The following is a 26603-nucleotide window of genomic DNA, read 5'->3' as shown; positions in this document are numbered from 1 at the left end:
CTTATGTCATAGGCTTTCCAAAAAGCTAAATTTTATCAAAATCTGACAAGTTAAAGTTGGTCAAAACAAAGATTTAGTTTGTTACAGGAAAAAAGCAGTCATTCAGGCAGTGTGCCTGAGGACTCAGGCAGTTAGTATTAAAGCCCGATTTTAGGTCTAAAGGGAGGGCTTTGGGTATGTAAGAAAAGTCAGAAAATTTCAACAGCCTCAGACCAATACTTTTTGAGTTATGTAAAAAAACTACAGGGGGGGGGGTCAAATTGACCCCCCCCCCCACAGGAATAGGGTTAAGAATGAGAAGCTATAGGTATGAAGTGCCAGTCATGAATGGATGACCGGCAGTAAAAGTCAACATTAAGAAAACCACGTCGAGATTAGAAAAAAAGTATTCAAACAGTAGTCAATAACAAAATTAGTCAGAAAAAGAAAATAAACACACAACTGATATATATATGAAGATTAAACTATATCTTATTTTTTTTACAAATTGTTATTTTAAATTTTTTATTTTTTAATTTGGATGCAGTTCTTACAGAATAACTCTAATTTTGTTATTCTTCTTGTCATTATTTCATCCTTTATTTCTTTTTCGTCTGTTGACTGTCCCTGGTTCTGAATATTATTGAAAATTGCAATTTTTCTTCAGATTTCTTCAGAGCTGTCCAAAAATGTATCAAATGTTAAAGATTTGTATCATAAGAAGGAAATAGAGGGGGGCACAGTGACCCCCCCCCCCCGCCGATTTTAGGTACTTTCTCACAGTACTTTTCCCAAGTGGCAACGTCCCAAGGGTATTTTCCCAAGCGGGAACATCCCAAATGTGCAATTTACCAAGCGTCAACTTTCCAAGTCAGTCCTAACCGCAGCGCTTTTAACGCCTCCTGTTCTAGCCCCAGCGCTTGGCTTCCCAAAACTTCATAGAAGCTGTGCTCGGGCCCCATTCCAATTCAGAGGACCTCACCAAACCTTTGGGAAGTTGCCGCTTCGGAAATTGCACATTTGGGAAGTTGCCGCTTGGGAAATTGCACATTTGGGAAGTTGCTATTTGGGAAATACCTGTGGGAAGGTACCTAATACCCCTCAGTCCATTTTGAGTAAATGGAATAGGGTTAAATTGCAACTTACAAAATGAACATTGTTATATCAGACATGACAACGTTGGTGTACATTTGTTGCACCTTTAAACATATGTCTTAGATTTCATATTATCTAAAAATATCAGTTTCAGTTTCAGTCTCATTCTTTTTGGGTAACAAGGATTGTCACCAAAATTCTAAGTCACCCTTGAAGCAAAAGAGACCCATAAACGATTCACTTTTGCATTCTTAAACCCTAAACTATTTAATCTTAAATCCTTAAAATGATCATGCGTGTGTAATTAAATCTAATTAAATATAAATCTTCAACTTAGTTTAACACTTTTTTCTTTAAGTATTGAAATGTGCAAAAATGTTTTGATTTTATAAAAAGTTTTGTTGAAACTCATTTGTCCTTCTTTTGGAAAACAAGTTTTCTTAACTTATTTTTATGTTGAATCCTATAGTTTTTCAACAAAAACAGGAACTAGTATAAACTTTGAAATTGGTTAACGTTAAGTTCTTCTTTTTCACCGAAAATCGGATTTTCTTTAAAATTACTTTATTTACAGAGAGATATCATGGATTTAAGAAAAGGGATATTTTGTTGTATGTCTGGGAATTTAATTTTATCTCAAATAGTCACATAGCTGGCCCCCTTGCTTATAGCTATAAAAGTAAAACGTGGGAAACCCCAACAAACAAAACAAAGGTTTTTTTTGACGAGATTAGCATGGTGGAGAACTGGTAGATAATTCAAGTGATCTAATTTACGGCCCCTCCTTGTGTTATACTCGTGGTAAAGCTACTTTTTTCAATCTTGAAGATTCATCCTGTGTAAAGCACGGGTAAAAAACGCGGAAATATTCTAGTCAAATTCCCGTTATTTTGTTTCACATGTTGTGCTCGTAGCAAAGATTCCAGTGCATGACCTTGCATATTCTCATCGTGTTTAAAACGAGTAGTACAATGCCAGAATACCTAGATTTTAATTCTCGTTATTATCACGTGTAAGATATATGAGATATTTCTAGCTCAATACTCGTAATTTTTTCACATATTGTTCTCGTTATAGAAAAGATACCTGTGCAAGATCTTGCATTTTCCCAACGTGTAAATCATGAGTAATGCAATGCCAGAATATCATAGATTTTAATTCTTGTAAATATCACGCGTAAAATAAATTAGATATTACGGGAAGAACTTCATGTTTCATTTTTAATAGAGTTGCAAAATCACAACACTTGGTGTCTCTGCTCATCTTTTAGAAACTAAAAGTATATTGTAGTAAAATGAAATATTTTAATTGACACAAATTTTTCAGATTATAACAAGCATGAGCAAAATATAGAAAAGTTTCACATCGAATTTTGTATTGTATTTCTCAACAATCCCTTTTTGGAATCCAACTTATAGATAAAAGATGTAACTATGAACACATTAACACGTCTCTAGGGACAATTAAGTAAAATAACATCCCCCTCTGCAAAGTTTCACTGAAAAGTGTATCTGAAAATACCATAAGATAGTTTAAACTCAATGATTAACAATGTTATTTAAACACGGTTTCTCAGCCAATTTTAGATAGAAAACTTCCTCTGGTAGAACGCTCTGTGTCCGAATTTGATGAATTTAAGTGAAATGGTTCTGTTTACACTGCACAATTGCTATGCCTCATGTTTATTGTACTATTTTAAGTCTTAAATTGAGTCTTAAAGTCGGACTTCCTATTCCAGAGTTTTCTGGTTATCACTGTAGTAACATAGAAGTTGTGTGTAAATCGTAAATGTTAATAAATAATAATTGGTTGTTTTATGAAACATTTTACTCGCATAAAAAGAAAAATTATATTGTGATACAAGCTTAATCATACTTTTGTCGAATCCAAAGGTCAAAATAGGACTTGGCAAAACAAAACTTTGCCATGTCCTTTTTTAGCGAAAATTTTATTGTTTTAAAAAATAAACTTTATTTATTAGAATTAGTTCTGCTCGTCGTGGGAAGACGACAATTAGAGTGACCAATGACGTAAGTTCACGAAACCCTTTATTTGTATAGGGGTATGTTTCAGACAATCCTTCTGTCATTAATTCAGACAAAAATTCGATGTTTTACGTATAACCTAGCACAACCTAACCTGCGAAAATCATCTAAATTAGTTTTAGCCACCTGAAAGCACCATAATAGTCTTTTTCAAAATACTAACGCATCAAAACTGTCATCTATCTATATATACTTTGCTTATTTGGGTGTTTGATTGATTGTATCCAATAACGATCGGGCCCAATTTTTTGTTGGGACCTCACATGATCCCAGGGAAGGTTTATGGATGCTCAAAATTACTAAATCTGTACACAAAAGTTTTTGATCGTCGTAAAATTTTAAAAATGCGCGAAAGAGTATTATCAAATCCGCGTAATTTTTTTTGTTATTGTTTTATATTACATAGAAAAGATACTCACAGATAAAGCCACAATTAAAAGTTGAAGTAAAGGACAGGCGCGAAGCGCCCTAAAATCCTAGCAAGAAATGTCAACAATGGGTGCACACTGCACATAAGTGTGAGGTTTACCAATATTTTCATCATTTATGGAAATAAGAATTTTTCTTTCTTTGCATTTTTCACTAAATTGATTTATTGATTTTCTAATTCAATCAATACTCTTTTCCAGCTAGATGTTCATGCAATATAGAATTCTTCATTAAATCATGAAAAATAAATAAAAAGGGGGGAAGTAAAAAAAACTTAATGGCTTTCGGCAGAAAAAATTACTACTAATAAAATCCAGCTTTTCTTATCTTTACTTTTCAGAGTTAATCGAATTAAAACACACAAAAGATTTTAAAATGTTTATTATGTTTTGAGATAATTACTTATTTACTAGAATATATATGATTATTAGGGTCCAACATTGAAATATACAATTTTAAATAAACATAAAAACTGTAATACCAATAACATATAAATACATACATATTACATATATATATATATATATATATATATATATATATATATATATAATATCTTGGGAATATATTTCCCAAAGTAGGTTTCAAACTTGATTTAAAGGGAGTGACCGGCTATGTAAGGTAGTTGAACGGAGTATGCAGTGTTGTGGACAAATTATTTAGGATTCATTTGACAAAGATCTGTAAATCCTGAGTTTGAGCGCAAATTCGACGTTCAAAACTCCTACTTTGGGGGTGGATAAGTTTTTAAAATTAGTTTTTTAAACAAATTTATCAATTAGAGATCTTTAAAAAGTTTAATATGTCTCAAATGAATCCGAAAGAAGTTTTCTATAACACTGCATACTCAGTTCAACTACCTTACATAGCCGGTCACTCCCTTTAAGGAAACTCTTTATTTTTAAGAAGGGTATTATTTGGTACGAAAAGGTTTTCATATATATTTAAATACCTAGCTTTCAAATAAAGATTCTTCACTAAAATATACATTGACAGTTCCATTAAATAACTGATTTTTTAAAAAGGATATTTTACATATGTGAAAAAAGAAACACAAAAATATCCCAATTTTTCAGCTTAAAGATGTCCATGAGTGCCAGATACTAATAACATAAAGAATCTTTTTATCGTTTTACGTCGAAAACTTAGGGACACTTTAGCGGTAATTTTAGGTAACTTATTACCTACTGATAAACATTGGAATATAGTGTAATTATTTCTTTTTCATTGATTAAGTTTCTGCAACACTGTAGCTTATTCTGCAGGTTGAGATGGTTTAGTTGCTTCCTGAGGATAAACCTAAAACAAAATTTTTTATCTAGATGTTTTTAGTAACATAATTTATCCCTATTCAAACATATCTAATGCGTTTGTAACTTTATTCTTATTATTTAATGGGTTTTAGGAAGACGAATTTATCTTATAATTTAAAAAAGTCCATAAACATGAAAAACAGCAATTGTGCATTAAACTCAGACCCATTTCACTTAACAATTTGGTTCAAACTAAAAAACAAAACAAATTTTATAATTAAAATTCTAGAGTTACTTCTCACAAAATATTCCTAATTCCTAAATTCCTAAATTGTCTTGCTGCTGTCATGTTTTTTGGGACAGCCTGTACCTGTCTTCCTGATTTAGTGTTATACCTCGTCTTTGGTTGGTGGTACCCGGTTAGCCTTTGATTCAACCCAGTAGGTGACCATCTCCCCCTTCCCCTTGATCATCATCTTCCCCCTCTCCTTCACAGAGTAGGCAGGGGGGAGAAGCTCCTTCGTTGCTCTAAGGATATTGTTTTTTAAAATACATTTTTTAATATAAAATCCGAATTAATGTGTCACAGCAAAATATAAACATTGAAAATGGAATCCTGTAAGCATTTAGCTTAGATACACTGAATAGAAATCTTCGTTTTCTTAAATATGATTAATTTAAAATTCGGTCATGGTGAATGGTGATGGACCAAACCTCTGTAGAGTAAAAAAAGTAGATGTTAGTTCCACATTTATTAAAAATATATTTCAGTCTGGGTTAACCCTCGCCAGTTCTTGAGATTGTTTCTGTCACAAAGATTAAAAGATTTACTGTGAAATATGATCATGTTTACCCGGCATGATATAAGCTAAAATATTAATATTTTCTTCTGAAATATTAATTTTTACCCTGAAATATTCGAATATTTTCTCTATAAAATGAATATTTGACACTAAAATATGAATATTTATTAAAATAATAGATGAAAAATTTACTCTGAAATAAAAATGGTTTACCCTAAATTATGAATATTTTCCCCTGAATTAAATATGAATGGTTTACCCTAAAAATATGAATATTTTCTCTAAAATGTGGCTTACCCAGAAATATCAATATCTACCCTAAATAATAAAAAAATAACTCTGAATAAAAATGGAATACCCTAAAATATGAATAGTTAAGACTAATGGTTTACCCAGAAACATGTATGCATTGTTCCTCACTGAACGACATCATTCTTGAACTTGTATTCATGGCGTCTCCTAGCAAAACAAAAGTATTTCATCTTAAAAACATTTTTCATGGCTTAATATAATAAAAATTATGGGTTTAAAGTTTAAGTGTGATAGGATGGGGATGGATGAGATATTTTTAAAAGACAATTGTTTTGGTTTTTTATTAGCTTTTCCATAATGGAAATGGAAAAAATTTCCGGATCATTTCCGTACGTAAACCGTAACCCGGAATTCCGGTGGAAACCCTACATGGCTTACCGAATAGACAATGGTGTTTAAAATCCTGATATATATAGTGTCCGATATCGCTTACCTTATAGACAGTGATGTTTAAGATCCTGATATATGTAGTGTCCAATATGGCTTACCGAATAGACAATGGTGTTTAAAATCCTGATATATATAGTGTCGAATAGACAATGTTGTTTAAAATCCTGATATATATAGTGGCCGACAAGGCTTATCGAATAGACAATGGTGTTTAAAATCCTGATATATATAATGGCCGACATGGCTCACCGAATAGACAATGGTGTTTAAAATCCTGATATATATAGTGGCCGACATGGCTTATCGAATAGACAATGGTGTTTAAAATCCTGATATATATAATGGCCGACATGGCTTACCGAATAGACAATATTGTTTAAAATCCTGATGTATATAGTGGCCGACATGGCTTACCGAATAGACAATGGTGTTTAAAATCCTGATATATATAGTGTCCGACATGGCTTACGTCCGACATGGCTTACCGAATAGACAATGGTGTTTAAAATCCTGATGTATATAGTGGCCGATATGGCTTACCGAATAGACAATATCTCGGACATTTGTTCCCGACTATTCCACCAACAACTTGACCAGAGCTTGAACCTAGCCTGAAAAAAACAGAGAGATAAAAAGATTTTATGTTAAGAGATTACAGGAAAATTGACACAGATAATATAGAGATGCCAAGAGCATTGACACAGATTATAAAGAGATGACAAGAGCATTGACACAGATTATAAAGAGATTACAAGACAATTGACACAGATTATATAGAGATGCCAAGAGCATTGACACAGATTATAAAGAGATGACAAGAACATTGACACAGATTATAAAGAGATGACAAGAGCACTGACACAGATTATATAGAGATGACAAGAGCATTGACACAGGTTATAAAGAGATGACAAGAGCACTGACACAGATTATATAGAGATGACAGGATTACACAGATTATAGATTGAGGACACAGATTATATAGAGATGACAAGATGACACAGATTATATAGAGATGAAAAGAGCAATGACACAGATTTTAGAGATGACAAAATGACACAGATTACATAGAGATGACAAGATGACTCAGATTATATAGAGATGAAAAGAACATTGACACAGATTATATAGAGATGACAAGATGACAAAGATTATATAGAGATGAAAAGAGCATTGACACAGATTATAGAGATGACAAAATGACACAGATTGTATAGAGATGACAAGATGACAAAGATTATATAGAGATGAAAAGAGTAGATTATAGAGATGACAAAATGACACACATTAAGTAGAGATGACTAGATGACAGAGATTATATAAAGATGACAAGATGAAAGGATTATATAGAGATGACAGGATTACACAGATCATATAGAGATGACAAGATGACACAGATTATATAGAGATGACAAGATGAAACAGATAATATAGAGATGACAGGATTACACAGATTATAGATTGAGGACACAGATTATATAGAGATGACAAGATGACACAGATTATATAGAGATGAAAAGAGCAATGACACAGATTTTAGAGATGACAAAATGACACAGATTACATAGAGATGACAAGATGACTCAGATTATATAGAGATGAAAAGAACATTGACACAGATTATATAGAGATGACAAGATGACACAGATTATATAGAGATGAAAAGAGCATTGACACAGATTTTAGAGATGACAAAATGACACAGATTATATAGAGATGAAAAGATGACACAGATTATATAGAGATGACAAGATGAAACAGATTATATAGAGATGACAAGATGAAGCAGATTATATAGAGATGACAGGATTACACAGATTATAGATTGAGGACACAGATGCTATAATTACTGCAAGGTAAAACTATTTGCTTTATATTACAACATAAATTACACTGAAGACTGTTTAAAACTCAGCTTCCGATTAAGCAGTTTTAGACATCTAGAGTTTAGAATTTGATTGTCTTTGTATTGATTGCATACGGTTGAATCTAGTAAACAAGAAAATTGTTTTTTACAAACATAAAGGAAACTAGTCTTTATTATGTTCATCTTCAGAGACATTACAGGCACTTAATACAGCCATTTACCAATTCCATGCCGTTTCTAGGCATTTCTAGGCAGATCCATTAATTATATTATGACTTTTAAAATCAGATTTTTCAATGCTAATTCTTGACAACGACGATCTCGAATTTGTTTATTGGGACACCCTGTACATGATTTTTAAATGAGAATGCACCCCAGCCTGATTTAGTGGGACACTCTGTACCTGATTTTTATATGATAATCCACCCCAGCCTGGTTTATTGGGACACCCTGTACCTGATTTTTGTATGAGAATCCACCCCAGGCCTGGTTTATTGGGACACCCTGTACCTGATTTTTATATGTGAATCCACCCCAGGCCTGGGATCAGGAACAAACTGACGCAATACGAGATATAAACAAGATCCCAATCTTTTGTTTATTGGTATTTATGCTGTACCTTAAAGTCGTCTTTGCTGTTAAACGTGATATTTGAGTGTGTATCTTTAGTCTTTTGAAGTCAAAATAAAGGAATGATAAAAGCACAAGCAGGTATGTAATCTTTTAACAAGTTTTGGGGAAAAGGGTAAAGAAAATTTTACACAAAGATATAGAGGTTGTTATTTTTAAACATTTCATCCGTTGAACTGGAATCCCAATACGGAGGAATTAGTGCTTTTTTACGGGAATAACAAAACCCAGTTCCGACCGCTTTTGACCTATTTTTGAATCTTTACAGCTGGCTTATTTTATATATCCCTGAACACAATCTCTCATATCCATGGCCATATCCATTATACGTTCAGCATGGTTGTTATTCCTCTCAGGAGCTCCGCAAACACCAACAAAACAGTCTTTAACCGTCTCAACCTAGAAATTTATTAAGATAAAACTTTTTGCTTTAATCTACAATTAAACTCAGAACTTGGGAGATATCGAACGAATTGATAAAATGTCGTATTTACCATTTTTCAATAGGTTTTAGACTATTATACAGGGTTTCCCACGAAACATAACAGTTGGTAAATAGTTTTGAATGTCTTCTTCCATATACTGTATTAGATATTAAAGATTTTTTGCCATCTAATATTTATTATTATTCTCTTTTGTAGCAAACAACTTGATATATTATGGAAGACGATATTTTAAACTATTCACCAACTGTCATGTTTCTTGGGACACCCTGTACCTAAATCTCAGTAATTATAAAGATAAATAAACATTCATGAAATATGCTGGAGCAATTTCACAAGAACTCCATATAATTATTGATTAAAAAACTAAATATCTGCAGTATTTAATTATCTGTATGTCTAAGAAAGGACATTTTATAAATGCTTTTGAAATCTTCGAACTTCTCGGCTAAACTGTGCAAAACTTTATCTTGTTATTTCTTTTTTATTTTAGGTATATAGGGTTGGGTGTATTCCTTTTTTTAAATTGTTCATTCTTTTTTAATCGTTCCATTCCCGTCATGTTCGTTGTGTTCGTGATCAAGAACAGTTCCAACCGTTAACGGTGGATTCCTAACACTAAAGTGTTAGCCTCTTTTGGAAGATTTGTTTTGGTTAGAACATTTAATTTAAAATCTAGGGCAGTAGAATTCTAGCTAGATCATGAACCACGTGATTTTATGGTTATGTCAATATTCCAGAAAGCTGTGACTTTCGATCACATTTTGACCCATTAAACATCATTTTTTAGCCTTTTTTTAAATACGTTTTTTGTCGCCATATGCATTTTAAATGAAAAAGTATAAAATAAACTAATCCGTAAGGTAAAAGGTTCTTGAATTATAGACCAAAACACGTTTGATTTTAAATAGTAGAAACCGAATGCTGCTCACTCTGCAGTTAGTTCGGGGTGGAACTGGTTGAAGGGTAAAAAAATGATTCAAATGACTGTAGGATCTAAAGCGACAATTACAAGAACTTCGCAGACTTAAAAAGACAAAAAAAACTAAAAATCTGCAGCATTCCATAATCATTAGCTTTAAAACGATATTTTATAAATTCTTTCGATCGAAGTTTTGAAAAAAATCGTAGAAAGATCAATTGATAAAGAACTAGTTTTAGATTTAAGATTTTTTAAGAATAAATTTATAAAATCAAAAAGAATAGGTTTTTGCATTCAATTAATATCATTTGTATTATTTGGATTATATAAATCAACAGATACTTCAACCATTTATTAATTATTTTTGTGTGACTTGTACAATAATAATAATGATAAATTTATTTAACAAATCGCCGAAAAACAAATTAATTAACAAATACGAATTAAAAAACAGAAAATTAAACTGTTTCATCATCAAAAAATTATTTAAATTGTTACTTCACCATTATATAAGTATATTTGTGTATCATTTATATAATATTTTAATTAATAAAGGAATTAAGTTTTTGTAAAAAACTTATTTGTCAAAATATCTAAATCTTTGCAACCTAATGGTGTACACTCTTGATATTTCAAACTTAGATTATTTGATCTAACAAAACTTAAAATGAATCTATTCCAGTTTATAAAGGAGAAAATTAATCTATAAAGAAAAAAATCTTTTTGAACAACATAAAATACCTTGTAAACTTTGAACAACATAAAATACCTTGTAAATTTTGAACAACATCCTATACCTTGTAAATTTTGAACAACATCCTTTACCTTGTAAATATTGAACAACATAAAATACCTTGTAAATTTTGATTAATATAAAATACCTTACAAATTTTGAACAACATAAAAAAATTGTACATTTTGCAAAACATCCTATACCTTGAAAATTTTGAACAACATAAAATACCTTGTAAATTTTGAACAACATCCTATACCTTGTAAATTTTGAACAACATCCTATACCTTGTAAATTTTGAACAACATCCTATACCTTGTAAATTTTGAACAATATCCTATACCTTGTAAATATTGAACAACATCCTAAACCTTGTAAATTTTGAACAAAAGAAAATACCTTGTAAATTTTGAACAACATAAAATACCTTGTCCATTTTGAACAACATCCTATACCTTGTAAATTTTGAACAACATCCTATACCTTGAAAATTTTGAACAACATAAAATACCTTGTAAATTTTGAACAACATAAAATACCTTGTAAATTTTGAACAACATAAAATACCTTGTAAATTTTGAACAACATCCTATACCTTGTAAATTTGATTTCTGTCTGACAAATTATCAAATATTCCAAACATTACATTCAGCATCAGAACAATTGACATTCCTAAAATAAAACCAATTTAATCAAACATATTTTAGTATTTTGTTCAAAACATTGATTCTTTTTCAAACTCAAACAATCATCTTCCCAAGGTTGCAAGCTCTCAGTCTCGTGGAAAAAAAATATAATTATTTGTTTCAATTACTTCTCAAAAACTAAGGCTAAAACAAATCCCTTATGGCTCTAAAACGTATATATCTGGGGCAAAAAAGTATTTGTAAGTAAATGAGGTGGTATAAAAAAACAAAGGCCTTGTGACTAATATCAACCCAAACTGATGCAACTCGTTTTTCTCTCTTTTTATCTTTTCTATTTGTTTTAATGTTTCAGCCTGATTATATTGAACTATGAATTATCTTGGTGAAAGTAATAAATTTTCAAGAAGAAAATCAAGAATATCATTTAAAAAACAATAGTCAAGCATTAAAATTACCATCACATTTAGCACAGATGTCACCGAACACAGGTATATCGTTGAATACGATTGTTACAGATTCAAAGATCTCACAAGTTTCCACAGTTGAAGCGCCATTCTTTACCTGAACACATGGTTTTCGAGCAAATTAAAAAACGTTGTTTAAAGATTGTCAAAATTTTGACAAATTTTGAAAAAAACTAATAAACTATAAATAAAAAATAACCAACTTTAACGAATGATTTGGAAGAAAAACGAGATCTCGTTTAAGAACGAATTAAAATCAACAATTAAAAAGAAGTTTGCTGTAATTTAATTACATGGCAACTAAAGTAAAAAAAAACGATGCTGTGTGTCTAACGATTTATTTATAAAGTGGTCTACCTTTCTTGTAACTTTTTGAAAATCTCAAGAGCAGGCGTTTTCGATATTACATGTTTAAGCTGGAATACTGCAATGATTGTGTTTATGAAAAAATGTCGCTTGGATCGAAGACGATATAAAAGATGTCACTGAATTCCCATGCTTATTGGGACGCCCTGTACCTTGAATAGTGTTTAATTCATGTTTTCTAAGTTTCATTGTTTCTGATTCTAAAGCATAAATGCGCAAGTCACATTTTCCAAGATAGGAGAATTGAAAATAATCTGTTTCAAAAAAGAAAATATCTTGCCAATCCCAAAATGGTGCGTCACTTTAACCAACGTCTACGCTCTATAACAGTCCATTTAAGTATCCTAAAAAATCTGTTTGTCTACTTTATTTAGAATTTTACTACATATATACCAACCTTTTCACTGACAGACTTTGGCATCATCTGTGCCAGAAGCTGATCACTGCGTTTCATTTCTTCGTCAAGCTTCGCCATACTCTCTTCCATTAGTTTAGTTTTCTCCATTTCTGACTCAAGAGCTCCCTTTAGGTCGTTGGATTGCTGGGAACCTATAGGATTATTTCATTCATATCAAAACTTGGATTGCTGGGAACCTATAGGATTATTTAATTCATATCAAAACTTGGATTGCTGGGAACCTATAGGATTATTTCATTCATATCAAAACTTGGATTGCTGGGAACCTATAGGATTATTTAATTCATATCAAAACTTGGATTGCTTCGAACCTATAGGATTATTTCATTCATATCAAAACTTGGATTGGTCCTTCACACCCTGCACGGATTTTTAATTCAATTATTATATGGAACTCTTTAAAACTGTTCCCGCATATTCCTGGCTATTTATTTATTTTCGCAAATACTGAAATTTATGTTATATAGTACAAAACTCATTGAAAAATTGTCAAGACGACATTTAATAAATTCTTCCGATGTATTCGTTATTAAGGGTTTCACTGTACAAGATCAGAGGTCGACATTTTATATAATACACGATCAGAGGTCGACATTTTATATCACACAAGATCAGAGGTCGACATTTTATATCGTACAAGAGCAGAGGTCGACATTTTATATCATAGAAGATCAGAGGTCGACATTTTATATCATAGAAGATCAGAGGTCGACATTTTATATCATAGAAGATCAGAGGTCGACATTTTATATAATATACGATCAGAGGACGACATTTTATATCCTACAAGATCAGAGGTCGACATTTTATATCCTACAAGATCAGAGGTAGACATTTTGTATATCATACAAGATCAGAGGTCAATATTTTATATCGTACAAGATCAGAGGTCAACATTTTATATCATACAAGATCAGAGGTCGACATTTTATATAATATACGATCAGAGGACCACATTTTATATCCTACAAGATCAGAGGTCGACATTTTATATCCTACAAGATCAGAGGTAGACATGTTATATATCATACAAGATCAGAGGTCAACATTTTATATCGTACAAGATCAGAGGTCGACATTTTATATCATAAAAGATCAGAGGTCGACATTTAAATCGTACACGATCAGAGGTCGACATTTTATGTCCTAAAAGATCAGAGGTCTACTTTTTATATCAAACAAGATCAGAGGTCGACATTTTATGTCCTAAAAGATCAGAGGTCTACTTTTTATATCAAACAAGATCAGAGGTCGACATTTTATGTCCTAAAAGATCAGAGGTCTACTTTTTATATCAAACAAGATCAGAGGTCGACATTTTATTTCATACAAAATTAGAGGTCGACATTTTTTGATGAAATAACGCTTATTTAAATGCATCCATCGGACTTTTAATCTAAGGAAACAGCTGACTCGTATATTCGCGTATACATGCATATTGGTCGAAAGGAGATTTTGTTGTAATTCGTATAGGTCAATTGAAGAAAGAAATTAACATAATCCGTTGAACTGCAAAGCAAACGGAGCAGTGATTTTTGGTGAAATTCAAAGAAACTGAGTGCTTGCCACAAACTCAAATTTTCTAATCCTTCATTGGATCCTGATGGTTTAAACCATCAATATTTAAAACTTAGAGTTTTTGATCTAACAGAGTTCATAGTTTAAAATATCTAAGGTTTACACCACAAGGATGCAAAGATATAGGAACTAGAAAATTTGTGTTTGTTGCAAGAACTCAGTTTCGTGCAAAGTTTCGACATCAAGAAAAATTTCTTGCTCTTTTTAAAATCAAAACTTGAAATAATTTAATTTCCTGGAGTCAAAATCTTAATAAAACCAATATCCTGAATCCAGGTGAATACTGGTGAATAGTATATTTGATTTTAAGAGTTAAAAAAAGATTATATATTCACACTTTTTTTATGTAAAAAGGTAACAATTCATGATTTGCTGGATAACATTCAAAACTTGTTAGGTAAAGTTCTGAAAGTTGAAAACACGTGTTTCAGAAAAATTCTTGTCTGAAAGCTTTTTGGATAAAATTCTTATTTGAAAGCATGAACAATTCTTATTTGGAATGATAAAACAAGAAAATAATTAAAGGGTTCTCATCTACTGTTTTCAAAGAAATTGTTAGATTTTTAAAATATGCGTTTTCACTTTTAACAAACATTTTAAGTACGTAATTTCTGATTTTTTTCCAAATTTTTACTAACTTAAAAAAGTAACTTATTTTAACAGCCTCAGACTGATACTTTTGGAAAATATACACTGATTTTTCAGATGGTAGAAAGGCCCAACTTTTATTTCAACCAGAGAACTCATTAGTTCCTTTCCCCTCTAGGGATGGGACTTTATCACTTTTCCCTCTAGGGATGGGACTTTATCACTTTTCCCTCTAGGGATGGGACTTTATCACTTTTCCCCTCTAGGGATGGGACTTTATCACTTTCCCCTCTAGGGATGGGACTTTATCACTTTCCCCTCTAGGGATGGGACTTTATCACTTTTCTCAAAAGACATATATTGATCATTTTGCTAACGAAGCATGGATCGACGGCGGTCTTTGAAAGATTTTTTTTACAAAATTTAAAGAAAATAGTTTTTTTATTTTGTAATTTGTTGCTCCGAAACGAAACTTAGTCGATGTTGTTTTCTTCTTCCTACGCCTACTCCGCCTACTCCGTCTACTCCGCCTAAACCGCCTACTCCACCTACTCCGCCTAATACGCCTACTCCACCTACTCCGCCTACTCCACCTACTCCGCCTACCTGCTAAAAGAAGATCTCTGGAGAAATCATGCATTGACAGATCACAGATAAATAAACCAGAGAAACTTAATCCTTGTAAATCCTAGAAATAATAATAATAATAATTCTTTTTAGTTTAACTTTCTCGAAGTTAGGAAAAGTTAGAAAACGGTTTTCCCGTATTTTCTTTCAATTTGTTAAAATAAATATTTTCATTGTCTGGGAACAGAACGGATTGTGTTTTGTTTTCTTTCAATTTTGTGTTATTCTATTTTTTCCATTATAAATAGAACAGTACAACTTTTCTAACATTTAAGGAATGCGCTTCTTGGCCTCACTTTCAATATTGACCTGTTCTAGTTTTAGTGTTAATATTAAAAATACTTGATTGTTCGTACAAAATGGTTTTTCAGCAAGTGTTTCGCTGATTTAAAAAATCTTTGGCCTGTATCTCACTCAGAACCCCTTCGCCCTCCCCCCCCCCCAAAAAAAAACTATGCAATTTTATTAGGGAAAAATATTTTAAAAAGTAAGCTATTAAAATTGCAAGAATTTAATACCGAAATTAAGTAACTGATTTTCGCAACAATGTACAATTTTCAAAAATAAATTTTTTTTTTAATTCTAATTTTTTTTAAATTCAAAATTCTTTTTTAGTGTTTTTTAATTCCATGGGAAGCGTATGAATTTTACAGAACTTCACCTTTGGGTTGCAAAGATACAGGGATTATAAAAATAGAGTTTGTGGCAAGTGATCAGTGACATTGTTTTATAATGGTTTAACCTTTAATGCAGGAGAGCAGAGAAACATAACAACATTCCAGTCAGCCATGAAGTTCATCTGACCCTGTATAGGTGTGTATTTATATATATATATATATATATATATTTTAATGGGACTGTAAGCGTAATGTCACGTGAACCTCCATGAAATGCCTGATTCACAACGTTACCCTATATCTAATTAATACTGTGAAAGATATTGTACTTACGCAAAATTTTAAAGAAAATATATAAATAGGTCAAATTTAAATCTTGCAGCATTTTTTTTTCAATGTCTATAGCAATTAAACGGTAAAAGCTCAAAGTAAAACAAGCTTTGCAGTTTTTAGAATCCTGAAAATGCATGTAAAAAAACAGTTTTGGTTGTTGTTGCCAAATCCAGTTCAAAATGACGTACATTTTTTTAAGTTGTGAAAAACTGTTAAATTTTACATTGAAAGGAATATACAAAATTATTTTCAAATAAATATAACATATTTGCACAGTTTTTAAGCAAGAAGTGCAATGCCAGATTTAGGTACCCTTTAAACTTTTTATTCAATCTTTTTGTTAAATTTGAGCATAAGTCAGATCTTTAAGATTCTTCCAGACTGACAATTTTGAAAAAAATATTCTTTCCAGGTTTAAAGTGATCTGATAATTTTTATGTGTTTTCCAGCAGAAGAAATGCACAAGTCTCTTATTTAAGTTTTTAAATTTAAAAACAGTAATAAATAAATATAATTCATGATTAAGACAAATCTTTTAATGTTACCTCTGTGAACAGGGCATTGACATCTTTGTTAGTTTTGATGTTCACTTGAAATTACGTTTACATTCCCTTTAAGCACTGGAATACAGATTTCTTGGAACATTGGTAATTTAAAAATAGTGGAATGTCAGTCGTCTTCGTTCTTTCTTTGAAATAAATTTTAACAAGGATGTTATTATTAGTAGTTATTAAAATTTTATATTTTTATTAATGTTACTTTCCAAAATATTTCGCGACAATACATAGAACTAAAGGCAAAAAATTTTCATTCCAGTGCTTTCTGATGACCACTGTAATAAGTAAATATGGTTACCTTCAAGTGCAGGAAGTTATCTACTTCCTCCTCCATCAGATTTTCTTCATTTCCCTCACCCTCTTCCTCTCCCCCTAGTGCTCCTTAGACAATATTCATTTTAGTAAACATCCCCCTCACCCTCTTCCTCTCCCCCTAGTGCTCCTTAGACAATATTCATTTTAGGTAACATCCCCCTCACCCTCTTCCTCTCCCCCTAGTGCCCCTTAGACAATATTCATTTTAGGTAACACAAAATGTCCCCAACATTTGCATTTTCCAAATTGTGGTCTGCCTTTTTTTGCTTTAAAAATTATCATAGATGTAAAGTATTTAAATCAGATTTCAATATATATCATAGATAATATGACTTAAATGATATTTAGAATTTAAAAAGCTAAAACTCCACAATGTGCAATATCGTTTAAATGATTTAAATCTTATACAGAAAGGAAAATATTTGAAAAAAAACAATGATGTAAATCAATTAATAACACCATCTTGATTATTTTTTGTTTAATGTAAAAACAGCATAAGACCAAATGATATTTTTTTGCAGAAAAGTGTTCAAAAGGTTTTACGTTTACAAAAAAAAACTATCTCTAAAAATGGAAGAGTAAAGGTAAATTAAAATTTTTTGGCTTAAAGCAATCCTGCTCATTTCTCAATCCTCCAAATACTTTGTGACCTCGTAGCTCTTCTAATTTTGATCTTACGCACAAAAAAATATATTCGAGATGGAACTTAAAGAATTTGAGCCGCGGTTTAAATCTTCCAAAACCCGGTTTAAATTAAGCGCCGGCAGAAATCTTGAAACATTTGATACAATTTTAAGCGGAACTAACCATATTTAAGCCGCGGCTTAAATTTAAACTGCCGCTCAAATTTTTTAAATTCGGCCACCGGTGTCAAAATAGAAATTTCTAACATAATTTTTCTTATTAATAGATCTTTAATAAGGGGAGTTTAAAAAATTAGATTTACTTTGGTTAGACGTGATCCCTTACCTCCTGATTTTAGCAACTTGTCAATGGGTTCATTTGTCATGAGTTCGAATATATTGTTGGATCGACTCAGAATATTGTCAAACCTAAAATAGTATGCTTATATTTCCTTCTAATATGTCTATCAAATCTCCGAAGTCTGCGTTTATTTTGATACGAAAAAGCTGGCTATTTACAGGGTTACCCACAAAGGACGAGACTTCAGAAACGACTGTACGAAAGTGTTCTAACTGTTTTCTAAAATTCAGAATTCCCTCCAACTGTATTTGTGTTTTTTTTTTGCAAAATTATCAAAAAAGTCTTTTAAAGACTTCATTTAAGGTAGAAGACCTAATTTAACCTAGTGATTGTCGCATCTTATGAGTTTCAAGTCATTTGACTTCCGTTTAAACAATTTTCAATAGGCGTTTAGGAGTTGAATCCTTGTAACAAATAAAAATTTTCTAATCCTTATATCTTTACAACCTGATGGTGTAAAACTCTGATTTGAACTAACATAATTTATCGTTTAAAATATCTAAGGTCTACATTGGATTTCCACCGCAAGTGTATTTTACTTGTGAGTCTTGTATTTTTAGGTAATTCTGCGCAATTCCGTGCAATTCCGAACAATTCCGTAAAATTCCGCAAAATACGAGCACAGTTCCGCGCAACGGAATTCCGATTGGAAACCCTAGGTCTACGACATTGTGTTTCAAATGTATTGAAATTTGAAAATCAGTGGGTGGCAAAGACCAAATTCCTTTTTGTTCATATTATGTGTTTTTTATTTTTTTTTATCTTCTGCCCCCCCCCCCTCCCCTGCTGTTATTGAGGTTTAATTTCCATGTTCCCACCCCCATTATTTGCGTTGTTAAAACGAGCTTTATTTTTTTCCAGTCTGAATTATAAACTAAAAAAGACGTTTTTTTACAAATTTTCTCAACAGACTATGCCCTATGCCAACTACAATAAACAAATTTTGGCTTCTCTCCCCCCCTCCCTCGGAACCTCTGTTTCCCCCCCCCCCTCTCTGTATTTTTCTATTTAGTGTTGAAGTTAAAAGCTCTTAGAATACAATTTTATTTTTTCAAAATAGAGAAATTCTCAAAAACTATTTAATTGAAATGTTATACTGAAAAGCTTCATGGTTGAAAGAACAATTTTGATCCATAATCAGGATTTATGAACAATTCAAAATTGTTTAAATTTCTTCAATATTGTATCTTTACTAGCTGGAGTGCGCAACGTTGCCCATGTTTATATTATAATTCTTATTTGCTCCCGTTTACTAACGCTTGGTGTCTATAAATTATGATTTTATGATTATTCCGTGGCGGTACTCTGAGAGTAAATGATAAAATTACTTGAATTCAATGAGAGGGCGCACAACGTCAAAATAATCGTTCATCTTTGCTCCAACAAGCTTTGGAAGAATCTGGGTCAATGATCTCCCAATTGATTGAACAACCTAAATAAAATAATAATTATATCAATTAATTATATTAATTCCTTCCCCCTCCCCCCCACGCTTCGATGAATCTGATGATAATGCTGCTATTAAATAATGATACTAATTCTAGTAATGATAACAATGATGACACTACTACTGATGATAACCATAATGATAATGATACATAAAAAGATCCCGAATAGGTTGATGATAATAATGAAACTAATAAAACTAAAACTACTAGAAATACTGTTGATAATAACAAGTATAATAATGATACCATATCCTCTCCGAACACAATGATGAACGGAAATATCTCGAAGAGAACAGATGATGATACGGCAGGAAGCCTCGCTTCCTCCCTCACTAAGTTAGAGTTCATGACAACCTTGCTCTTGTTGTCAAACGTCAACTAAACAAAATTGTTAAAAAATAGTTTTTATTTTATTTTATAGGAAGTGAAGGATGAACAAGTCAATTTTCATTTCTTTATTGTATTTTTACATTTGATAAATAAATTAATATTTTAATAAATAGAAAATTATTTATGGGAAAATTATCAATCCATTATATTGATACTAATTCAAAAAATTACATGAATATTATTACCTGGAAAGAAACAAACACAGTATCGAATTTAATCTGCGAATCTTTGACTTCGATCTGAATCTCAGTTTTGTAATAGGTCTCTGACACAGCCTTCAGCTGACCGACAGTATAGTTCGTAAATCCACGACGCTTTGACCTAAAATCCGCAAAAATCTAAAAATCCTTTTACCCTAGAACAATTAAAGGCTTTATTTTCAAATTTAGCCAAGGGGACTGTAGACGCCATTTCATGTTGACTATCTATTTAATCTAGTTTTGTTAAACGATTTGGATCGTTTTTTTAATTGATAGAAGTTCCAAGATTTTAAAACTGTATTATATACAAGTTTGCTTTCATTACCCCCCCTCCCCCACACCTCAAAAAATGGTAATTTGATCCAATGACTATCATTACATAACGTTCGTTGTTGCATAATTCTTGCCAAAGTATTTGAATAGTTTTCGAGTCGTTTTTTGCATATGCCAACCTAGAAATAAGTAATATCTTTATCTTAAACTAAGGAGAGGGGAAGGGGGGAGGGGGAGTCCTGACTTAAATTCTAAAACATTTTGGTTTATACCTGTAATGTAACATCAATCCTTCTGGAGTCTCATTGTCAACAAAATAGGACGGGGCTCGCAACCTAATAATATTTTTTATTTTTTTCTATAATTTTACAATGATTTGTTTTTACACTAATAATGATACACATTCATATATTAATGGTGCCATTGTTTAAAGGAACTGATAACTTGTAAAAAATCAATAAGTATTAGAAATGGGCCATGTGTTAGTTTTGGATCTAATGTCCCCTGTAATCCCTATATCTCTGGAATCTTTTTCTGTAAAATTTAAAATAAATTTAAACTCAGATCTTTCGTTTCAACAGAATTCATAATTTGAAATTTCAAAGGTCTACAACATCAGATTGAAAATATATTTGGATCAGAAAATATATTTTTTAAATATATAATTTTGCCAAGCTATCATTACCTTTGTTTAGACAATATTTGAAGTATACTATTTTACAAAAAAAATGTTAAGCGACATAAATTATTTCAAGCTACTTAAATCCTTCAACACAAAAGTAAATTTTTGAAAATAATCTAACCTAGGTTGCATATTTGGATTAGAAAATATATTTTTAAAATATATAATTTTATCATTTCCTTTTTTTAGACAATATTTGAAATATACTATTCTGCAAAAATTTTACAAAATCTCAAATATTTCAAGTTTCAACACACAAAATTTTATTTTTAAAAATAAAAGTTCTTAATTAATAATCTAACCTAGGATATGAAAACTTTAGATATTCATGAAGGTTGTCTAAACCGTTCAGAAAATCTCGCAGCTCACGACCCAGTAGAGCAAGCACATCTCCGTAACTAGGCAAATATGTACACTGTAAAAATAGATATTTTACAAAAATCCAAAAACATTAGAACGGCTGAATCGATCAGGCCTAAATTTGTCGTGGCGCTAGCCCCTCAGGGAAGCCGGAAGGTTACACGTACAGTTAAAATTTAAAAAGTTTTGCTTCCAAAAAGTGTTGACATTTACTATTTTACTTGCATTATATATAATTTTAATATTTTAATTTTTATTTTAAACTGTGATCTTTGCTAAATCCCTTTTCCTGTGTTTCCGAATAATTCGATAGTACTGATACACTATAAAGCCTTTTATCCCAATATTGCCAAATAATGCCAACAAACTGAATTAAGTTTGTAAATGGAAATTCAAATACATTTATATTATATATACATGTATGAAAAAAAGAGTTTTAGAAATAAAAACTTTTTTGACTTGAGCTGAAAATTTTAGAATTGTGGATTGCAATATCAATACAGAAATTTAGCACTTGATGTATCCAATACAAGAGATTTTAGCTCTGGCTTCTGAAGCTATATCTCTGTCCCTAACAATACTTTCGCCCTTGACTACCTGTAAATTTGGACTTTTCAGAAAAATCCGCGAATTCTCCCAATTGAAAATCTGCGAATATATTACCCGTATTTACTACAAAGTTCTACAAAGTAGTATCCCATTCCTTCAAAGAATTCGTCAGCGTTGCATCCAAGAGTAGTGAACGTTTTCTTCGCTATCTTTCCTAGAAGTACTTCCGGGTATACCTAGATAAAGTATATATAAAGTATATAAAGTTGGAATAGGAATTTAGTCTTTGCCACAAACTCAATTTTCTAATGTCTATATCTTTGCAATATGATATTGTAAACATTTGGTATTTCAAACTTATATTATTTGATCTAACAGAATTCATAGTTTGAAATATCTAAGGTCTATAAGATTAGGGTTTAAAGATATAATTATTAGAAAATTAGAGTTTGCGGCAAAGACTCAATTCCTTTAAAATAAAAATATTTAAAAGCAGAACTGGATATTAAAAATCGGAAACTATATTTTCCTTTAACGCTAAGAAAAAGTAGATGATTAAAATTAATTCTTTAAAAAGGTAATGTGAGACCAACCTTTTTTATTTTAAAGCACAAAAGTTAGCTTTAAATAAATACAATGCTAACCAGAAAACAATGGAATAGTAAGACGACATTATAGCAATGGTCAAGTGATTTGGATGTTCTTTTTTGTAAAGACACTTATTAAATCACTAATCTAGTTAAATGGGTCTGTTTACGCTGCAAATTTTTGTGTCTTATGCTTATTGAACCTTTTAAAAGTTATAAATTGGCTCCAAAAGTTGTCTTCCTATCTCATGGTCAAGGTTTCCCCCATCAGGTTACAAAGATTAGAAAATTTTAGTAAGTGTCCAAAAACCAGTTCCTTTCTCAATTATTGTTTTTGGCCGTTTAAATTTGTTAAAAAATAATAATAATTACATAATGAAGCCCGAAAATTCTTTGAAAGAAAAGGAATAATATTGGTGAACAGAAAGAACCATTGAGTATTATCAATATCGGAAAATACAAAGAGAAATAAAAATATTGTAAAGAACAGGAAGTGACAGGGGGATTCGGAAACAGTAAAAACCATCTTTGATCAGTGTGTAAGTGTAATATTGATAAGAATTTTTGATCTTGAAAACTTAGGTGTTCTTCTTTGCATCTAAAAAGTACGAAAAGGAACTGAGTGTTTGCCACATATTCAGGTTTTGTATAGAAATATCAAAAGTTTTAACCATCAGGTTAAAAAGAAATAGGGATGCGAAAATTTGAATTTGTAGCAAAGACTCGCATCTTTTCAGATAATAAGAAAAAAATGTCCTGATTCATTAAAAATGATTTTAATAAAACACAATCAAGAAATTTTTCATGATCCTTGATTTCAAGAGTTTCTAGATGGAATAGAGGTAAATTTCAGCAGTTTATACTTGCTCGAGTTTGTATTGTAAAATTTGTAAAATTTTTCTAATTCCTATGTCTCTGCAACCTGATTACACAACCTTTCATATTTCAAACTAAAATTATTTGATGTAACAGGATTCAAAGTTTGAAATATCTAAGGTCTACAACATGACACAGGGTTGCAAAGATATTGGGACTAGAAAATCAGAATTTGTGGCAAAGAATCAATTCCTTTACGATTGGCTTGTCGCAAGTGGCATTTGTTTGCAGGAGGAATAAAAATATCTAAACAATTATTTCTCAGATTATTAATTAAACGGCACAATTCACAAATACAATTGTAAATTTGTAATCTAAACAATCACAAATAGGAATTGAATACTAACCACGAACCCTAATTGTCTAATATATTTTACAACTAATTAAAACCTTTTTTAAAACTTGAACAATTGATCAATAGAATTTATAGTTTGAATATCAGAGGTCTATTACAAATAGTTGTAAATGTAAAGATAACATTCGAATTTGTGGCGAGTGAGTGTTCAATTATCTTTTTAATTCGTACATGATGAATGGAAAAGGTCGGAGTATCAATGTTTGCTAATCTTCTAACATTATCCCAGGCCTCCTCTCCATACTTAACCTAAACAAAATATTGAGTTTATGCATTTATGGGAGTTACTGAAATCTAGACAACTCTGACAGTTATTTATCAACATTTTTAGACCTTCGATTAAATTTGAGTTTCTGTTATTGCTTTTAAGGAATCATTGAAATCATTGTTATGTATTTATGTTTAATTATACCTTTATATAACCAGAGAAGTTTTCAAATATAAGTCCATACATTTTACTGTTCTTGCTTTAGTTCAACCTTAAAACATACATTTTACTGTTCTTGCTTTAGTTCAACCTTAAAACATACATTTTACTGTTCTTGTTTTAGTTCAACCTTAAATCAAACATTTTACTGTTCTTGTTTTAGTTCAACCTTAAAACATACATGTTACTGTTCTTGCTTTAGTTCAACCTTAAAACATACATTTTACTGTTCTTGCTTTAGTTCAACCTTAAAACATACATTTTACTGTTCTTGCTTTAGTTCAAACTTAAAACAAACAGTATTTTCTATATTTTTCTATTATCAATATCAAAAACATCTTGTACATTTTTGAATTAAATTTTATTTTCAAATTATAAGTTCATCATTACAAAACGACGAATTTAAAAAAAGGCCAAGGCTTTTTTTGTCCGAAAAAAAGTATAAATTTCTCATCCCTTTACACTATGAGTGCATTACTTTTTATATTAAGAGTTTAATATAGAAAGAAGGAAAATTAAATATAAGAACTTGCTCAGATTAAAACATTCTTAAAATTAAAAAATTTCTTTTTAACTTCAAGAAAAAACCTTAAAAGTATGATTTTCACAGAAAATGTTACTTTTTCTGAAAAAAAAGTTAATTTAAGAAAAATGGAAATTTTGTAATTTTATCAGATTACTCTCATTTGCTAAGTTTTCTCCTTTACTGAAACAGAAACAGTTTAAACGTAATCCTTACACGACACAAACCAATTTATTTTAGATGAAACTGATTATATATATAGTTAGGTGATAAATAAAGCAACAAAGATTAAAAAAATTTAAAATAAATGTATTTTATAGCTTTCCTTCCCTGACTTCGAGTATTTCAAAAATGTTTAATATTTAAAAAATAATTTTTCATTCTTTTTATATTTTTGAAACTCCGCAAGATTCCAATATATACCATCCTGATGAGATTATTTCCTGATGGATATAATTCTTCTATGAAGAAAAAGTATAAGTTATGAAAAGTAAGGAATTATGAAAATTAGAGTTATGAAAATATCATATATATGTAAATCAATATGCATAATTACTAGGGTTCCAGGGTAGCTAGAACCACTTTTCTAGCACAATTTTAGCTTTAAAGTGTTGTTTTTCCAGTTTTAATTCTCGTTCGAAATTGTAAAGCTAAACAGCTGATTTTTCTGTTGGCCTGCATTTCCAAAAATGTATAATAACATTTTTCTAAGTAAATTATTGAATTTCGACCAGTCAAAAAGCTTCTCTCGGATAATGAAGATTGCCAGAAAAAAGTTAGGACTGATCGGTTTAAACATTATTAGGAAACAAAATATGTTGACTTTTAGCAGCCGTAAACATTTCCCAGGATTATTTGAGCTCCCCTTGAGTCCCCTTCCAAATTTACAGCAAAAAATGTAAAAATCAGAAGAAAACCAGAGCTGGAAATCAGAATAAAAACAGAGCTGGAAATCAGAAGAAAAACAGAGCTGGAAATCAGAATAAAAACAGAGCTGGAAATCAGAAGAAAACCAGAACAGAGCTGGAAATTAGAAGAAAAACAGAGCTGGAAATCAGAATAAAAACAGAGCTGGAAATCAGAAGAAAAACAGAGCTGGAAATTAGAAGAAAAACAGAGCTGGAAATCAGAGCTGGAAATCAGAAGAAAAACAGAGCTGGAAATCAGAATAAAAACAGAGCTGGAAATTCTTTTCCAAGTTCCGGATTCCCCTCTTCTAGTTAGAAATCAATAATTGGAAAATATTCCATGATTTATGATAAAAACCAATTATACCATTTACCACCTGCTCCTTTACATATAATATTCCTTTCAAATAGTATCTAACAAACCACTTGCATTTAATGAATTCACAGAAATTTTTCTGAAAATTGGAGTGAAAGGAATTGAGTCCTTGCTACAAATTCTGATTTTTTAATCCCTATATCTTTTGAACCCTATGTCATAAACCTTTGATATTTTAAACTTATATCATTTGATCTAACAGAAGTCATACTTTGAAATGTCAAATGTCTACAATATTGGACTGCAAAGATAAA

General features: G+C 30.9%; 1 protein-coding gene across 1 annotated transcript; it reads right to left on the bottom strand.

Moving 5' to 3' along the window:
- Positions 1-4774: 4774 nt before the first annotated feature.
- Positions 4775-24691, bottom strand: LOC111707389 (soluble guanylate cyclase 88E). Its single transcript, XM_023480492.1, has 21 exons — positions 24528-24691; positions 24287-24364; positions 22412-22533; positions 21691-21786; positions 20979-21041; positions 20419-20554; positions 20090-20221; positions 19724-19827; positions 18381-18463; positions 17395-17477; positions 16332-16394; positions 15569-15650; positions 12776-12927; positions 12004-12109; positions 11497-11573; positions 9092-9202; positions 8684-8730; positions 6847-6917; positions 5997-6063; positions 5197-5329; positions 4775-4847 (listed from the first exon to the last, which is right to left on the bottom strand). Exons 1-21 carry the CDS (start codon positions 24567-24569, stop codon positions 4803-4805), a joined length of 1893 nt encoding a protein of 630 aa, XP_023336260.1. The 5' UTR covers positions 24570-24691; the 3' UTR covers positions 4775-4802.
- Positions 24692-26603: the final 1912 nt, after the last annotated feature.

This window comes from Eurytemora carolleeae, unplaced genomic scaffold (assembly GCF_000591075.1).
Source record: "Eurytemora carolleeae unplaced genomic scaffold, Eaff_2.0 scaffold800, whole genome shotgun sequence".
NCBI lineage: Eukaryota > Metazoa > Arthropoda > Copepoda > Calanoida > Temoridae > Eurytemora > Eurytemora carolleeae.
The sequence above is the reverse complement of the archived record's forward strand: the minus strand, read 5'-3'. Positions and strand labels throughout refer to the sequence as shown.

Coding starts and splice junctions, on each gene's coding strand:
- LOC111707389 (XM_023480492.1), bottom strand. CDS start 24,569: ATGTATGGACTTATATTTGAAAACTTCTCTGGTTATATAAAG. Junction 22,534..24,286: donor CGACCTTTTCCATTCATCAT/GTACGAATTAAA, acceptor TACTTTATCTAG/GTATACCCGGAAGTACTTCT. Junction 21,042..21,690: donor CTAAAGTTTTCATATCCTAG/GTTAGATTATTA, acceptor AAATATTATTAG/GTTGCGAGCCCCGTCCTATT.